Source organism: Pteronotus mesoamericanus, unplaced genomic scaffold, assembly GCF_021234165.1.
Source record: "Pteronotus mesoamericanus isolate MK-2021 breed Mesoamerican mustached bat unplaced genomic scaffold, CSHL_Meso_final contig_78, whole genome shotgun sequence".
Taxonomy (NCBI): Eukaryota; Metazoa; Chordata; class Mammalia; order Chiroptera; family Mormoopidae; genus Pteronotus; species Pteronotus mesoamericanus.
This window is the reverse complement of record NW_026555258.1, coordinates 9,324,382-9,339,996: the sequence shown is the minus strand read 5'-3', so window position 1 is coordinate 9,339,996 and position 15,615 is coordinate 9,324,382. Positions and strand designations below refer to the sequence as shown.

Below are 15,615 nucleotides of genomic sequence, written 5' to 3'. Positions count from 1 at the left end.
GCCCCCTTCCAGCTTTGACAACTTAGGACCTAGAGGAATTGCTGTCCTTTGATGTGAAATATGCGCCTCCTCTGCCCTAGCTCCCCATCAGCTACACCGACTAAGGATAAGAAAAACAGGGTACATCTCAAAGCTGGTCTTGCTTTCTCATCTCTGCAGCTACATGACCCTGTTGGGGTTCATGTGCAGACACCCATCTCCTCTACCTGACTGTGGAGGGCACAGCCTTCCCCTGAGCTTGACCCCTGATCCTCTGAGAGCCCGGAGGCAGATGTTTGTAGAAGACCAGGGGCAGGAGACTAAAGATGTGAGCTCCTCAAGGACAGAGCACACATTCGATTCCTCTCCTTATCTCTTACTATGCTTGACAGAGAGCAGGTGCTGGGTAAATGTTTGGGGAACATTAGAATGCCTCCAGCTTAACATCATGAAGAATGGTAGACAAGATTACCAGACACTTAACAAATTGCAATTGCTTAATAGATCATAACTAGAAGCTGTAAATTTCTAAAAGGTATTGAGATTCCAAGTTCTAAAAGCTGACAGAAGAAAAAAATCAGATGGTCACAGTCATTCACATCCTAGAACTCAGGATGTTACAATATCAAAATGACATCTGCTTCAGCATTGAGTTAAATAAATTGGGATTTCTCCTCTGAACCCAAACATCAGGAAATTGACAAAACAAACAGCACAGGAAGAATAACAGATTACTATCTTTAAAGATGGATCATTGTTAAGTCCATTCACTTCAACCAAGAATCATCGTAAGTAGAACAGTTGAAGAAAATGTCTTGCATAAGTCAGCTTTCTCAATTTGAGAGCTAGATTCTTTTATTTAATTACAAACCGTCTTTGTAATCATCAGGAAATAAATGATGCCATGATTAAGCAGTGTTATGGGGTTTTTTGTTTGATTTTTATTTTTTAATTATTCTCAAATGTAAAACCCACTAGAAGATCAGCAATGGGTTTTCAGTAAAATCTGTTGGGACTCTGGAAGGTAACCTATTGAGCCCTTCTAAGGGGATGAGAAAGCCTTTAATTATAAATGGTTCAGCTATGTTCACATTGTGTTTACTACATTTAGCAAGGGTGAAGCTGGCTTTTGGCTTTTAGGAAACTAAGATGCTTTAGCCAAAAGGCAACTTACCCTCAGAATAAAAAAACTGCACTAGTCTAGACAGAAGCTGGACACGTGAACAGAAAGAAGGAAAAGAGCAAAGAATCTCCCGCTTTCCTTAGAATTTGAAATGTAATGCTTCTTTATTTTTATTTTTGGTGGTGGAGGAAGGGCATTCTTTCTTCGTGTGTGTGTGTGTGTGTGTGTGTGTGTGTGTGTGTGTGTGTGTGTTAAGTTGAGTGGAACTCATCTTACTTTTTGCTTCTCCACTATCCTCTGGAGATAGGTAAGGGGAAAAAAACACCCTCTAAAACCAACATACCAACATGGGGTCGAGTTGAATGCCTTCCACTAACAGCAAGATCATCCAGTCAAGAGGAAGCTTTCTCAGGCAATCACCTGCGTACTCAATCACTTCTCCCCTCCTCCCTACCCCAACTAGCTAGAATAATTAGAGTAAGTTATTAACCAGGAAAAGCAGCTTTCATGCCGAGATTTGACACTTCAAAACATCAAAGCAACTGAAACTGCCAGAGAAAAGCCTTAGCTACCAAAGTAGAGGCAGAAACAATGCTAAGGGAAACTACAGTGTCAATAAGCTTGTAGCACCATGAGCAAGGAGAGTGCAGACTTTCATTTTTTTTTCAAATTGATTTTTTGGGAGAGGGGAGAATGGGAAAGAGAGGGAGAGAGGGAGACAAAGAAACAGATTTGTTGTCCCACTTATTGATGCATTCATCAACTGATTCTTGTACATGCCCTGACCAAGAAAAGGAATCTGCAACCCTGGCTTATTGGGACGATGCTCTAACCAACTGAGCTACCTGGCCAGGGCCAGGCTTTTCTGTAAGATGAAGAAGAAACAGGCAAAGTTACACTGCAATTGATGACACATCACTTAAACACAGGGGTAGCCAGGTTCTGCCCCTCCTACATCATGTGCTAAGGCAGACATTACAAACCAATTGTAGTATTAGGACATGGCCTGAGGGTCTCTCTGAACACACAACCATTGTCAGAGGATCCAAGTGGCACTGAACAAGAAAACTATTTGCCACCTCAGGTCTAGTATAAGTGGATATTTATATTTTTTAAAAAAAATTCTCAGATCATAACTTATGTTTGGCTAATTTACACTACTGCTTTAATGAATCACTTTTTTTTTTTTTAATAACGAAAGGAGAACTGAACATGGGATCATGAGTACCTGTCAAGTATCTGTCAGGTATCCATACACAAAGAAGAAACTAAGGAACCTTCAGGTGGTAGGAGTTATTATATTTGAAGGCATGGGAAGGGCAGGGGAAAGAATCTTCCCTGTAGAGTTTTGTCAGGCAAATCCAACTTTAGAAAGCAACAGTAAACTTAGAAAGATTAAAGCTATAATACAACCTCCACCATGACCACTTAACTCAGCATTTACTGTCTGTCAAGCACTGTTCCAAGTGCTTTACATATAGTTAATTCATTTACTCTTCACAGTCCTATAAGGTAGGTGGCATTACTGTCCCCATTTTACAGATGAGGAAACTAAGGCTCCTAAATATTACGTACCTTGTGCAAGGTCACAGAGCTAGTGTCAGAGCTAGGATATGAACCGAGGGAGTCCAATTCCAGAAACTGCTCTTGGCTCACAGGAGACTGCCTCTGTGCTATGACCTGCATTGATGTCACAATAACTGAGTATCCACTATGTGTACATGCCATGTCCTCAAGCAATTTAAAATAGGCAAAGAAAGATCAAAATGCAAACAATCGGCGGCAACACAAGCATTATAAAAGAGGTATTGTAATAGAAGTTCAAGTGTGTTTGCACATAAAGAAGGAATCTAATTCTGCCTGGGGCAAGAATCAGGATTGCTTCTGAGAGAGAGAGAGAGAGAGAGAGAGAGAATGAAAACCAAAAGTAGTTAGTTCTCCTCCCTGGGAGGCCACGGAGGTGGTAACAGTGGGTCGAGAGAACAAAGCAGCTTCCTAAGGCCACTCTAGCACTAGGCAGTGATGACTCTGGAGACCTGCACAAGAAACGAAGATTTAGTCAATGACTATGTGACTAATGAAAAGTGGCTGGATATGAAAAGCCTCATTTGAGTTGCCATGACTATTCTCTGTTGCTTGGATTCATTCACCATCCGCTATCACCAGTTACACCAATTGCATCTTCAGAACTCTTCCAGGGTTTCTATTGTCCTCTTTGCTCCTGAAAGTCAAATCGGGACTTACTGCCCCTGAAAGGGAAGATTCAGAGTCAGCATTTACTGGATGATTACTGTGTGCCCAGGAATGGGCTATAGGTTATTAAATCTATGACCATTGAATCCTTTCACAACCCTGAGATAGGTTTTAGTACTATCTCCATTTTTACAGAAGGCAGAGACTCAGAGAGGTCAAGTAAGTCACCCCAGGCCACGTGGCTGGGAATAACACAGGGGAGGATGAAGTACAAAGGCAGGTACTGAACAAAACCATCCTGACTTAAAGTCTTGTGCTCTCTCCTGCAGCCCTGCTGTCCTTTGTCCTGGGAAAAGATAACACCTGCAGAGCTGCCTGAATCATCGAGCTGGTAGACTACATAGTTATCAAGCCAGCAGACAAGAATAAATGTGATTTTTCGTAAGATCTGTACCAACCCCTGAATGCATGGTCCAACCTCATCATATCATACTACCTTGACTCACCAAAGTGACCAACCTTTTGGCCTGCACAAACCAGAGGACAAATGAGTCCTTGTTCTTGCACATAGTACTTATCACATAGTATGTGCTCAAATTTCTTTAATGAAATCCACAGAGATGCCTGCCATGTAGGGCTCTTCAAGTATATTATGATGTCATTAACTTGAATATTACCCATTAGTGTTCTTTTGGTAGAGGTTTGATTATTAAGAGTCATATAAAAATAAGCTACAAGTTTTATGATCTAAGGAATATGTAATTTATTTCACAAGTTGACTGCACTACTAAATAATAAACAAGACTCTCTGCCATGTTCTTAATGCAATGGCTAAAAAGAAATATCACCTCTCTAGTGTATTTATATCCATGTACCCAAAGTTATACTAGTGGACTGCATCAGCATCCAATATTACTAAAGAGCTTAAATAGATTATATTTAGCTGGGTCTTTTTGTACAGTATGCAATACCAAAATCAAAACTTGCCCATCAAAAAATATGGAAACGAAGAATTTTTTTAGTGTTGGTCCATACTCATGTCTTCTAAACAAACTTAACCAGGCTCCATTATGTAGTCTCAAAATGAGAATGAGTCTAATGATGAAAACTAAAACTAATGAAAGAATAAACATTGTTTTTGTCTTACAGAACTGTCTATTCATTGTTTCTGAATCTGGCTATGTATCAATCATTTGGGGAACCTTAAAAAATAGACATTCTGTGGTTATATGCTAGACCTTTTGACCCAGAATGTCCAAGTACCTGAATTTTTAGTAAGTTTTCTACGTGATTCTGATACAATTAACCCATGGATTAACATTTGAGAATCACTAGCGATCTAAATATGGTGTCTAGTCCTAAAAGCCCAGTGCTTGTTGAAGCAATGAAAAAAAAGCAGAGGGGAGGGTAAGAACTAATAGGGAGAACATGGCTGGTTGAAGTCAGAGCAAATTTTAACATATCACCAATTAAATTGTTTATATTCTATATATTACAGTCTCTAGAACATCTCAAGGTTCTTCATTCTAGTTATGGTGCAACATGAACAAGAGAAAACCAATTCACACATAATTAAATGAAGAACATAGTTCAAAAGCAGTTAATTGTATTCACATTTAAAAACCAGAGAAAAACCACATAAATAAAACATACCAATCTTTCCTCCTACTTCCTGCCAATGAAGGTTCCATTCATTTATTTCTAACAGTTTTTAATATTCTCTGAGCCACAATAAAATTTTATGTGATGGAGATTAGAGAGGCTATGCTATTTGGAAGTTTGGCTGCAGAGTCTGTATTTCATGCCACTTCATTACATTTTGTTAAGGATTTCCCTCTTCACCACAAGGATTAGTTTTCTTCTCACTTTGAATACTCTTCTTAGGTTGTTAGTGTGAAGTAGGTTAATCTCTCTCTTTTTTAACATATAAAAGATGAACAAACAAAATGTTCGACTTATTTTATTTTTTAAATAGAACACTAAATTTAGTCTTAGAATTCTCTGTTTGGTAAGTTTCCAGTTACAAGGTCTTGGCTTCCCTTGAGCACAGTTTGAAACAAAATAATGCAGTTTGTTCCTCGGCTGGAACATGCAGAGTGGAGTGTGCAGGCAAAGAGGCCCTGGCTCCGGTCCAGTGTTTCAAACCTTCTTAAGCTGCCACTCTCATCTCTGCTTCGAGGGTTGCAGAGAGGAAAACAGGATTAGTTATTTCTAGTCCAGAACAGCTAGGAAAGCTTTACACACATGATTCAGGTACCCAAACCATTATACATTATGGCATAGTCATTACCAGGCAAAGTTCACCAGGAAAGAGGTGGACATGAAGCCAAATCTGAAAAACTCCCAAATCTACACACTGGCCCTTCTTAGGTCACAGAACTGGGTAGCGCTAAGACAATGGAAGCTTTGGTGGGAGTGAGCAGAACAGGAAGGGTGAGAAGGTACCCATCCCCGCACAGCAACGCTGAAGAGTGTGCTAAGGGCCAGATCTAAGGGTGCGGGTGGGGAGAGAGGACCAGCGACCGTCACTCTCCGGGCTACCAGTGTCTGGGGACTGCTCGAGGCCCACACTCTCTGGGACTAAGAGGAAGGAGGAAACTGACAGGGAAAAGGCTCCAGTTTAGTTTCTCCTGTCCGGAAATGGGGTACTATCAGAAAAGCAGTGATTCTTTTCGCAGTTACGGCTACCTCATAAATACTTAGGTGTAGAGGTTCAACTAATTAGGTAATGGCCTTACCTTCTTTCCTAAGAACCTGTTTTAAAAAGCACCTGCTGAATAAAGCAAATATATGTTCCTTTGGGATATCCTTAGTTTTCAAAATGTCTTGCAGTACCCCTAAATTATGGAGAAGACGATGAAAGCCAAGATACACAGGGGCTGGAGGGAACTGAAGTACACAAACCCTGCAGCCACAGTGAATTAGGGGAGATATGCCTCAGGGACCCAGCCAGGTCTGCGATTTCAGGCCCAGGGTCAACAGAATCATAACAAGAATATTTCTTTGGGGATAAGTGTTAAAGGGAACATATGACAAGTGAGAGTTACCAAGGAGGCAGGATGAGGTAGTAAGAAGGGGGCTGGCTTGGAGCCAGGCGAAGCAGGTTTTAGTCCCATCTATGCTGGCCATCGTAGACAAGGCACTTCCACTTTCCAAGTGCCAATATTCTCATCTGCAAAAGAGAATAAAACTAACTAGCTCCTAGGGTTACTGAAAGAGCTAATGGAAAATGTGCTTAGCACAGTGCTTGGAACATAGTAGGGGGCTCAAAATGGTTCTCTTAAAAGAATTTTAAAGAGGTATGCGGGAGAATTTGGGAATTCCAGTAAAGTCCCAAATAAATAAATAAATAAATAAATAAATGTGTTCTACACGCTTAGTCTGTGCTGCCAGCATACCTCTTTGGTAGTCTTAGAGCTAAATATTTACAAACTACACAAGAAGCTCCTCTAATTACCATATAATCAGCACTTATTTTTACCCAAATGAGCATCCTTATCCATCAGATTTGGCTTAGACCAACCTTTCAGGTCTTTTTGAGAATTCTCAAATTTCCTCAGTGGGCTAGATATTCTTAACAATGTGTCTCTGGCTGTTGTGCGAGTCCACACACAAAGATTCTGACAATAGTTTGAAGAGGTGGCACCCAATAAACATGACCTGGTCCCGAAGGCGAACACTTTGAAGAGACTAAGATTCCTTTGTATGTGTAATTCCTGGATGCTTCTCCCTTGCCTGAAGCCAAAGCCTCCCCTTCCCTGACAATGCATCATGATGACCTATTCGCATGCCCCTCTCTGCCATCCAGGATGTGACCCTGCGCAAATGACTCCTCCATCTCTCTGATAGGCCATTCTGTAAAATGGGGATATTATCTACCTTCCAGGATTGCTGTTGGAATTATATATCATCTCTATAGAGGCCTTATTTTAGACCTATCTGCTACCCATAAGAGTTGCCGAAAAACAATATGAATTAAACTCAAGTTATGCAAATATGGAAGAAAAATGGGACCTCTGTGCTAGAAGAAATCACACTGAAGTATTTACATTAGAGAACAAGATTTAGTTAAGCCTTCCCTATTTATCATTTATAAAGGAAAACAATCAATATACATTAACTGAGCAAAGAAAACAAAAACTTACATTTTTCTTATACAGGATTATCACAACATTATTGACCGAGAAAGTCAGAAATGAGTATTACCTGACTCTGAACTAAATATTGCTGGGCTTGTTTCTATTGAAGCAGTCATTCTCACAGAAGATGGCATTCTAGAGTGTTTGGCAGCTTTGATCTTTCAGCTGCTTAATGGGTTTGAGAAGCATTAAGCTTCCATCTTTAAAAAAAATTAAGAAGAACGTGGCTTGTCAAGGTATGGCAGGCCACATCTCGATTTGTCAAGGGACAGTCATCAGAAAACTCTGGCTAAAACAGCCTTTGTATTCTGCCTCTCATCAAAAGGATAATAAAAAGCCACTACTGAGGAAATAAAGGGCAACAATTATAAAACTTTTAAATTCTGAAATTGAAAAGGCCCAAAGGCTTGGCTAAAACTGATGTCTGCTCAGTTCCTTTGTCCCCAGAGGAACTGCACATAACTGGTCAGGATTCTGGTGATCGCTTGTGAGACATAAGGAGACCCCCCTCTCCCTAAAGAGGTTTCTATCATCCATCAGTAAAGTGCAAAACTCAGTTAAGAATCAACTGTTTGTTTAAAAAAAGTTTTTTTAAAAAATCAAAGTAATACATGTTTATAAGCCTTAAACTCAAAAGAAAAAGCATGAAAGGTTGATACTGAAAAGCAGCAGTCTGTCTCGTGCTACTCCTTACCTTGACTTCACAGTAATCATACAATATTTATCTCCTTATTTCTAAGGAACTATTTCTTTTTTTAAGTTTTTATCTATTTTTAGAAAGAGGAGAAGGAAAGCGGGGAGAGAGAGAGGAAGAGAACCATCAATGTGAGAGAGAAACACCAATCAGCCTCTCATACACACCTGACTGGGAGCCAAACCCACAGCCCACACGTAAGCCGACTGGGAGTTGAATTGGCGACCGTGCACTTTGCAGGATGACGCCCAACCAACTGAGCCACACCAGTCAGGACCAAGTAACTATTTCTTGATTTTAAATTTTAAACAATATTTGACTTACCATTATAGATATTATTATAAATTCTCTCTCTCTCTCCCCGCCCCCCCCCCCCCGCCAGACTCTAAGGGCTTTGCAAGTATTAACTCATTTTAATTTTACTTGACCTGAGGTTATAAGTGATCTGAACAACAGCTGTCTCAATGGAGAGGTGGGGGCTAAATCCAGAGAATACTGAGGACAGAATGGGAGAGAAATCAGACAGTAAAGAGAGAGAACTCTCTTGAAGAATTCTATTCGAAAAGGGAAAACAGAAATGGCATAAAGGAGATGTGGGTCAAGGAAGTTTTGTTTCGTTAAGTTTGAAAGGTACTACAGTGTGTTAACAGGCTCATATGAATGCACCAGTAAAGAAACCCTAATGATGCAGGAGAGAGGAGCTCACTGCCGGAGGACCCCCTTAAGATAGCAGCCAGGACACTGGCATGTCACCCTCTCAACGAGGCCCTCCTTGACCCCTATCTACAATCGCGATGCCTGCCGTCTCACTGCTCCCCATCCACTCCCATCCTCTGCTTTATTTTACTCCTAGCACTTATCATTAGGCTACTGTAAATACTACTACAATACTCTATATCTTAAACTTATCTTGTTTATTCAAGGTCTTCCCTAATAGAATATAAGCTTAATAAGAACAGATTTTAGCTTATTTTGTTCACTGCGGTATCCTCAGCACTTATAACAGCACCATGAAAAATACTTTCTGCATGAAGTCAGGCGGATGGCAGAGTGGTTGGCCCTAGAGAGGACAGATAGTTCATGAACCGTGGAGAAGGCGGAGTGGAATAGGAGACGCAGGATGCGGACAGGGGTGTCATAGCTCCTGCCACTCTCCCCTGAGGGCTTCCATTAGCTAAGTACAGAAATTTCAGGTTAGAAATCATCTTCTTTTAGAAGTTCAAGACACATTTGACTTGTCTTTTGGTTCCTAAATTGTCACAGCAAAATCTAATGCAATTTTGATTCTTAGCCTTTGTACAAGGATTACTTTGTCTCTAACTTTGTATTATAACATTTCACAATAAAAGGGCTTAGTATCCTCTTTTTTAACTTTTCAAAAATTCTGAAATATATGCGTATGTATATACAAAAGTATTACATCATATAAGCAACTTTCGAAGGAAAAAAATTTAACACTCTAAAACCCAGCACCTAACTCAGTCGTTGATATACTATGGCCTGAAGGTCAACTCTGCCTTGACATCTACTTTTGCAAATAAAGCTTTGCTGGAATAAGCCATCGCCACTAGTTTACTGAGTATAACCTACAAGGTCAGAGTCCAGTAATTGCAGCAAAGACCATCTGGCCTACGGAGCCATATTTACCATTGGACCCTTTATAGAAAGGTTTCCCGATCTCTAACCTAGCTCAAGACAAAACAAAAAACAAAACAACAAAAAACCAACAGCAATACTTCTGATGTCCCCTATATGTCTCTTCCCAACTATACTCTTTCACTCCCTTTGAGGAAACTACTACCTAAAATTTGTGTTAATCATTTCTTTTTTTCCCCCTTGTAATTAGTATGTGTCCCTAAATAATATGCCACTCATTTTTTCTTACTTGAACTTTATATGAATGAAATCATACAATCATACTGTATGCTTGTTTCTTTTACTCGAACTTCTGTATTAGAGACCCAATCATATTGACAGTGTTCATTTTCACTGATACAGCATTCCATCATATGACTATACCACAATGTATCAGTTCTCTGTTAATGATCATGTGGGCTCTTTACAGGTTTAAAACACAAAAAACAAATGCTGCTACGAACATGCTTTTATATGTATCTCACTATACATAACGAAGAACTGTGTGTATATGTGTACACACACATACAATTCCACGCAGGCATGATCAAAAGCAGCCCAAAGATGTTCATTACAGTATTATCTACTAAAGAAGTAAGCTATGAACAACTTAAATGGCTATCAAGAAAAAGAAGATTTAGTAAGTTACTATTTCTTAGTAAATTAGGCATATCAGTATAATGGAATATAATACAGACATGTAAAAAATGACCATGGAAGCTTATGTGGAAATATGCAAAGTGTTCATAACACATGATCAAATGGAAAACCATAACTGATTGTGAAACTATAAGAATAAATGAAATGTGTATCGGCACTGTAAAGGAATATGAATAATTAATGAAAATGACATGTTACTGTCTGAGGGGATTATGGCTGATTACTTCTTCTAAAATTTCCTTTCATCTTTCCAATACATCCTTTAATTGAAATAAAATAATTAAAAAGCCCATCTCAAGGCTGTCTACTCACAGTGCTGAGTTTGCTGCAAATGATGAGTATCCGACGTTCATAGAGCATACTGGCGTACAGATGTAACATGTTGTTTACATCCACAGCCACAAAATATTCTGTCAGATTTCTCTAGGAGAAAGAAAAAGGGGAGGTTTGTGTCTTATTTTGTTGGTTCTTACTACAAGCAGTATCTAATAAAAGCATGAGAAACAGAAAATAATCAAGAAGTATATTCTCCTCTTTGGAAGAAACCTTAGTGATAAGACAGTCTGAGCAATTGTACCTGTGTGGTGATTAGTTTACAACATAAGGTCATACAGAGAACACAGTGCTGCTTTTCATAGAAGTTCTTAAATGTAAACAAGACAGGGAGTATGCGACCTTACAAATGAGGGAAACCAAGGCTCAGAGAGAAATGCCAAGATCAAAAAGTCTACGAAGCAATGAAGGCGGGCTGCAGCTCAGATCTTCTGACCCCAGATCGTAGAACTTTCCCAATACACTGGGCCATACGCCTCAGCCAAAGAAAAGTACCCAGGGACCAAGATGCTCCTGGCACTGAGCCGGTTTCTGGCCAGCAGACCCCACCCACAAAGGCCGGCGAGCTTCTCTCTTGTCATCACTGCCGCTGCCCCTTCCTGCACAGTCTACATCTCGAAGATTTACAATTTCCAGGTATTTCACTCAAAAAGAAAAAAAAAAATCAAAGGCAAGTAGCAGCAAGTTGTGACAAAGCAGTGTTTTAACTAGCTTTTGTCGGTGGCCTGGGCGTCATTCCTTTAATTAGTATTATAGATTGGTACTCTTCAGATTTCAGAAGAAATGTAATGTGTTTCATTTCTGCAACCCCTTCTATACCCACCTGACTTTAATAATACACATGAATATGCTAATTTCTTCAATGTTACAGCTTTTCAATGCCACACAATATAATCCTCTGAAAATGAAGGGGGTGGGGAAGGAAGGAACACTATTTGCTAGGGTTTGCAATTTATAATAATGAGACATCTATAACCCATAAATTCAAGTAAAACAGGTGGATTTTACATGCAAAATAGCATCAAGTACTTTTTGACAATATTATGTATGGGTTGGGAATAAAACCAGGCACTTATCTTACGATTTATTATTGTTTGATGCAAGTACCAGATTAACCGTCGACCTTTACAAATAAAGAGTGAATTAATAGCTCCATACACTGACTACCTCCCAAGTACCAGGCACTATACCAGGTACTGTGTATGTATAATCTTACGCAATCTTCACAAAACCCTCCTGAGGTATTACTGAGGTATCTACATATTTCTAATATGTAGATAAAGTGAGTCTAGGAGAAATCCAGTAACTGCTGGAATCAGAATTTGGACTGAGATCCAACTCCATGGCCTATACGCTTTCCCTTATATTACACTGTCCCACTTAAGTACTTTAAACATCCACAATATACAAGGCTTTACAAGTATTACTTCATTTAATCTTGAAACCACTCCTTGAACAGGTACTATGACCTCTGTATACAGATAAGAAAAGAGGCGCTGAGAAAGTGAAGTAATCTGACCAAAATTAGACGGGGGGTGGATGAGTCTTGGGTGGGTTTGTCTTTAAACCTGTGCTCTTCTTTTATACTAAAGTACTAGGTAAAGTTGTATTTGGAAAAAGAGAGCATAGCATAGAAGCAAAGAAGGATTAATGCATGCCTAAAGAAGAGAAAAATGTTCTGTTGAAAATTACTGTTATCCTCTTTACTGAGTTATCCTTATATGCCAGACAATAGGTACTCTACCTCTGTTCTCTTTGATCTTCTTAGAAAACCTGAGAAAGAGATTATCATTTCTATTCTATAGATGAGAAAACTGAGCCCCAGGAAGGTTAAGTAGTCTTCCAAAGGTGACCTAACTAGACAGGGCCAAGTTTCAAAATCAGGTCTCCTGAATCCCGAACTTGCTCTAACCACCACACCAACCTGCCTCTTAACAAACTTGAAAAGCAACACAAAACAAAACAAGGCATCTGAATTAGTTAACAAGCTTGTCTGCTGCCCCGTGGACCAGGGAGTGCTGAGCTAATGATGGCAGGGCGGGGTTTGCTCGGAAGACAGTGACATGGCAGAGCTCCTCTCGCAAACAAAAATACAAGGCCCTCAGCTGAGCATTTCAGTAAAATGCTTTAACTGCTGATGAATTACATGAATTTTTCTTTTAGGAGAGGATGAAAGTAAAAAGAAAATAGAAATGAGGAGCTTAAAGAAGGCCAGAAAGCCCATTAGCACTTTTGACAGATCCAAAGATAACTCTGAAGCCACCAAAACGTGGCCTCAAGAGTCTGCCAAGAAGCTTCACGCTGGGTAGAAATATGTTACACAGCTTGCCGTCCAAATAAGGAGACACAGCGTCAGAGACAAATCCTGTGCCTTATTTTGGTGGGAGAAAAAAAAAAATCACAAGGATACTTTTGTAGATGGAGAAGGGAACATCTATGAAATAAAAACACCACTTGGTTGAGGCATAACCCCCAGGTTCAATAATCATGTTCTGAGAGGTTCAGGTACTTGTTCCAAAAACTCTACACAGGTATGTTAAAAATATGTAACATTTAGCCAAATTCTCTCTAAACTGTCATGTACTTTTTTTGGTATTTCTCATCCCATCTGTGCTGATTACGAAGATATTTGTGTCTAAACAGAAGCTGTCTTTCTTATCTGCTTCCTCCCCTGCCTCTTTCCTTCTGGGACCCTGCCGCCTAGGCCGGTGGGAGCGGTGACAGTCCTGGGACTCTTGCTCGGCCATGGGAGCACCTCAGGGGGCGGGGGCGGGGGACAGAGTGGGCCTTAGAAGCAGCTACAGGAGGGTGCTTGCAGTTCCCACCCAGTTTCATCTCAGAAGAAAACCCCCTGGGACAGAGGGGGCTCCTTCCCCGTGTCTTAAAGCAACCCACAGCTTAAGCCATACCAATCCTCAACTGCTTAGACCTGCCCTACCTTCTCACAGCCCCAGGCCTTTATGGCTGCTGTTTTCTCTGGCCTAGAATGCTCTCTTCCATAAGGACACCCACTTACTTTTCAAGACCTAGCTGAAATGTCACCACCTCCAGGAAGGCTTCCTTGTCTCCTCATTTTCCGACTCCTCTTTGTGCTTTCACAGCAATTTTTCTCTATCTTGTAACAACTCAATTACAAGTATGTTCCTGTTCACTAGACTGAGGTCCCTTTGGGTGAAATGATGTATCCCATCATCTAGCAGTTTGATGAAGGAATGACTCCAGGAGCGGAGAAAACACCTGCCTAAAGACCACTGCATTGTTGTGTGGGTGTGAGCAGCGTGGTATAGGAGGAAACACACCAGCCTGGAAGAGGAATAGGCAGTGCATTAGGAGAAGCATAGCATTTGACTTCAGAAAACCTGGGTGTGAGGTGGATGAAATGATCGATTACTGAGTAATGGTGAAGGGCCCACAGAAAAAGAACTGACACTGGCGAGTCAGAGTCAGATAAACAGCTGAGAAGTGTGGGTAGGGCCTTTCAAAGGCATCCGCGGCTACATTTATTAAGAGTGTAGATAGGTAGTTTGTTCATCAGGCAATGGGTGGTTGGGAGAGACTGGAAACAGAAGCAGGTATTCATTTCACAGCCAGGCCAACCCTATTTCTCAGATGGGGAAGATCAGAGTGTAGGAACTGGGAATAAGAAGAGAAGGCTTCCATGACAAGTTGTCCCCGGCTAAGACTACAGCCAGAACATACTGGGAGCTTACATTTATAAAAGACACAAGGTATGCCATCCTCCTAGCACTTTGTTTCATTGGAACCGAGTCTTTAACTTTGCATTTCTGTCTCTATAACCAGTCAATCAACAAACAGTTATTTAACTCCCACCATGTGTTTAGTACCACCCTGGGTGCTGAGCTTAGCAAAGATGAACTAAACATGGTCTCCATTTCCCAGGTGCTTAGTCTGGGGATAGAAGTGGCATGCGACCCAGAAACCCAGTGTACAAAGTACTGTGATACCAGCTGCACACATTCCAGGGCTGGCAAAGGAGGGCAGATTCAACTCTGCTGGACAGATGTGGGGGGAAGGCGAGGGAAGGCTAGAGAAGACTCGTCAGAGGAGAAGATATGTGGTCTGGGCCTCCCACCAGGAGTTCACTCAGTGGACAGGAGAAGCATATTCCAGGCAGAGGCAAAGGCAGGGAGGAGAGAGCAGGAGGGAGGGGGCTGTGCTAGGGCAGGGGAGGGGGCCAGGTCCTGAGGGAGCTGCTGAGGGAACAGGGTACAATCACATTTGCGTTTCAGCAAAATTTCCTACAGGCCCAGTGAGGACGCCCAGGAGAGGGCAGGCAGGAGGCAGGGCGACCAGTTAGCTACTGTCATATTCCAGAAAAGAATGAGTAAAACAAACTATGCAGATGAAAGCTTTGGATATGTATGTGACAGATTTCTGTAAAGAGGAATCACAGGACTTGACAATGAATCAGACTTGGGAAGTGGGGCAGAGAGGAAGAATCTGGACAACTGCCAGACTCCCAGGTTACTGTGCAGTGCACCTGTCCACGTGCCCAAACAGTGTTTTAAAGGGTGAGTCTACTTATTTAGTGAAGAATCAATCCTCCTTCTAAAGAACCATCCATCCTGTCAAGCATGGTGTCCGCCTGGTGTCCTAGATTATAATGCCATCACAGCTAACCCTAAATAACCACCTCCTTTATTCCCTGACAATTACTTCTGTGTGTCTCCCCTGCTAGGAAAGGAGAACCTTGCTTAGAGGGACTACTTCCCAGTGCCCATTCTCAAAAGGGCTGAGTTTTCTCAGGGCCATTACGTTATTAGGCTCAAGGACATTCCTTTACTATTCATGAAGTTTAAGCACTGCTTCAGTTACTTACATTGTTATATCCTTCTGAG

The 15,615-nt window shown here is 41.0% G+C and overlaps 1 protein-coding gene across 8 annotated transcripts in view; it reads right to left on the bottom strand.

Annotated features, from left to right (window-relative positions):
* Positions 1-15,615, bottom strand: part of DENND1A (DENN domain containing 1A) — a 478,231-nt gene that overhangs the window by 225,684 nt on the left and 236,932 nt on the right. For 7 of the 8 annotated variants that reach the window (XM_054584397.1, XM_054584400.1, XM_054584396.1 and 4 more), the window contains one exon: positions 10,736-10,846. In XM_054584397.1, the coding sequence (XP_054440372.1) occupies positions 10,736-10,846 (111 nt within the window). The remainder of the gene's footprint in view (positions 1-10,735; positions 10,847-15,615) is intronic. The other variant, XM_054584403.1, reaches the window with a different exon arrangement.